The 3152-nt window shown below is 53.2% G+C and overlaps 1 protein-coding gene across 1 annotated transcript in view; it reads right to left on the reverse strand.

Moving 5' to 3' along the window:
* LOC104530795 (aryl hydrocarbon receptor-like) overlaps nt 1-2220 on the reverse strand; it is a gene marked incomplete at both ends in the record, with an annotated part of 3563 nt that extends 1343 nt beyond the window's left edge. Inside the window, 3 exons of the mRNA XM_010175488.1 lie at nt 624-754; nt 1013-1136; nt 2131-2220. Of these exons, the coding sequence (XP_010173790.1) occupies nt 624-754; nt 1013-1136; nt 2131-2220 (345 nt within the window). The remainder of the gene's footprint in view (nt 1-623; nt 755-1012; nt 1137-2130) is intronic.
* Nucleotides 2221-3152: the final 932 nt, after the last annotated feature.

Consider the following 3152-nt stretch of genomic DNA (forward strand, 5'->3'; position numbering starts at 1 on the left):
TGGCAGGGGGGTTGGACTGGATGATCTCCTGAGGTCCCTTCCAAACCCCACCAGTCTGTGTGTGTCTCTGTGTGTGAATCCAGTGCTCAAGCTCTCCAACCAAGCACGTGGTGCTGCTGCACCAGGGCATCAGGCAATGCATGGGCTGCTTTGCATTTTACTGGAGCTGCACCAGGGCTCCATCAGGGCTCAGAATGTTGCTTCTCAACAACAGACAACCAAGACTTTTTCTTCATATTGAGTTTCCAAACTGAAGCAGGATGAGAGGCACAAACAGTGGTGAGAACCCCACCATCTTGCGGCAGAGAGCAGAGATGAACACCACCTACTTGATCTTAAGACATGCCTTTAACGAAAAAACCTGGCAGAAGGTGTGGAGGAAAAGGACTTTTGTTCAAGATTCAGCATTTCTGAGAGGAGAGGAACAAAACCCACATGGAGAGCTTGTAGGTACAGACCCAACCTATGAAAATCAGTAGAAATATCTCCTGCTTGGGACAGGCAGGTGTTGCACATGGCAGAAAGGAGCACCAGGTCTTGTGAGGCCAACTTTTAATGGTCCAGCAGTGGCATGGAGCACTCAGGGTGAGCCTGAGGAGGTCACAGCGTGGGTCTGTACTCACCCGGAAGCCGGAGGAACTATCCAGGAGGCAGCGGAAGCGGCACACGAAGCTCCTTTCCAGAAAGGAGGAATTTTCTGGGGGCAGCTGATCTGGCTTGTAGGTGACAGCAGAAGAACCAAGGCTCTTCCCCACTGTGGAAGAGAGGGATCGAGAGAGGAGCAAGGAAGGGTCCCCAGCAAGGGTTGGAGGTCCCCAGAAAGGGCTGGAGGTCCCCAACATCAGGGACCACAGCATTTTGCAGAGCACAGCAACAGAAGCCCATGGAAAGCCACAGTGTTTTGGATGAACTCATGGCTTGAGCTGCAAGGACACAAGCCCCACGTGAGCTGTACTTTGGAAGCTACAGACCTTATGGCAACCAGGATGCCTGGCTCCCAGCCTGCGTTTACCTTCTGGAGAAGGCTCACCCTCAGGAGCGTGGGGTGGGTCGAGGGCCCAGTGGAGGTTACGTCTAAATTCCTGTTGGTCCTCAGTGTGGATCAGCTCAAAGACACTCTGGTGCATGACATCTGTCTAGAGGAAAAAAAAAATCAATGCACAAGCTCCGTGGTCTGCTCCCAGGCACCAGTTGTCATGTCCCACCTGGAAACAGCCTGTCACAGCCCCAAATCCTGCACCGTTGGCCATATCCCACCCTATTCCCCCAGTGCTCAACTAAGTCGCTGGCTGCATGAGGTCTGACACCTTCCACCAGAGCTGATGTTGGTGGGAACAGGCAGCACATCCAGCTCAAAGGACCACTTGCTCATGTTGGGCCAGACCCCTCATGTTGGGTCAGATCCTCTCCATCCTAAAGAGGCACTAGCAGTGGTAATACAGCTCTCCTCTGACATGCTCGTCCCCATAACATGGTGTCCTTAAAAATCCTTATGAGATGAGATGAAAAAATGGGTTTGGGAATAAAACAGGAGCAAAGCCACCCCATCTCTACATTGTTCCCAAGAGAACAAGGTATCTGCTCCAGGACTTGCTCCCTCTGCCCAGGTGGACAGTCCTCATCTACCCCAGATGTTGGGGAAAGCCAGCTGCGTGGGAGCAACACCAAACCATAGTAACTGAAGGACTGTAGGTAAGTCCCATGTCCCCATAAATCTGACCTAGTGCCTTCCAGCTTACCTGGGTCGTCCCCAGATAACCACAAAGCACGGGAGCCTTGTGGGATTTACCAGGGGTCACCTAGAGTGGGTGTCCAAAGACAAACTGGGCAGAGAACCCCAGACATCTCACCATGGCATTACACAACGGGACCATGAACCTCAGAGCCTGTCAACGTGGCTGGTGGAAAGAATCTGTGGGCTAGTGAAGTTGCTTTGACATCTCCCCACAACCACGTCTGGCAAGATGGGGTCCAAATTCACAAGACCAAGGAAAAGTCCCACGGAGTTCCCTGAAACCCTGTGATCCCTGCAGAGCTTCCTCCTCAAAGAGAACTTGGGGTTATTCTCCACCACCAAGGAAAAATACACTCTGCCAACCCACCACAGTGAATAAGAGGTGTCCCACCAACCTGATGAAATCCCAGATAGTCCTGAATTGTATGTGAGGAGTAAAATATCAGTCCTTCCGATGTCACCACCAGCACGAAGCCATTGAGCGCCTGGGGGAGAGAGATCAGCAGGTACAGACCACACTCACATCAACCTTTCCACAGAACCCCAGAACTGACCATATTGGAAAAGCCCTTTAAGATCATTGAGTCCACCCATGAACCCAACACTGACAAGTCCCCGACTAACCCATGTCCCTCAGCACTGTGTCTACACCACTCTTCAATCCCTCCAGGGATGGGGACTCCACCACTGCCCTGGGCAACCCCTTCCAATGCCTCAGAACCCTTTCAGCAAAGAAATTCTTCCTCACATCCCATCTCAACTGCCCTGGCCACAACTGGAGCCCATTTCCTCTTGTCCTGTCCCTTGCTCCTTGGTTGAACAGACCCACCCCCACCTCTCTCCACCCTCCTCCAAGGGACTTGCACAGAGCCAGAAGGTCTCCCCTCAGCCTCCTTTTCTCCATGCTCAACAACCCCAGTTCCCTCAGCCACTCCACAGAAGACACGTGCTCCAGACTCGTGTGTAAATGGGCCGTAGGTGTGACACGGGAGCCGAGCAGAACAAGGTGCTTTCACTGTGGTTTTCAACATGGGCACAGTGCTCCCAGCTTGGGGATGTCCAACTGCTGGTGAAAACAGGGAAGAAAGGATCATGGAAGTCTTCCCTGTTTTTCAGGCAGTGACACAGGACACCCAGGTGCTGCTGGGCCGTGTGCTCAGCCCATGTACCCGGGCCACGGGGATGTATCCCAGCGTACAGCTCCTCCTTTGATGCTGGAGGCACCACTGGTGATGCTGCAGCACGGTTGGGCTGAGCCTGCTGCTTCCATGGTTAATTCACAGACACCAGGAGATGACCTTCTGTCTACAAACCCCACGTGGTGAATAAGAAGAGGTCAAGCTCTGGCAACACAAGGTCCTGCAAGGACGTGGGTCTCCCTTTCCCTCCCTGCCTGGCACCCCAGCACGTGCTGCAG

This window comes from Antrostomus carolinensis, unplaced genomic scaffold, assembly GCF_000700745.2.
Source record: "Antrostomus carolinensis isolate BGI_N321 unplaced genomic scaffold, ASM70074v2 scaffold23749, whole genome shotgun sequence".
NCBI classification, from domain to species: Eukaryota; Metazoa; Chordata; class Aves; order Caprimulgiformes; family Caprimulgidae; genus Antrostomus; species Antrostomus carolinensis.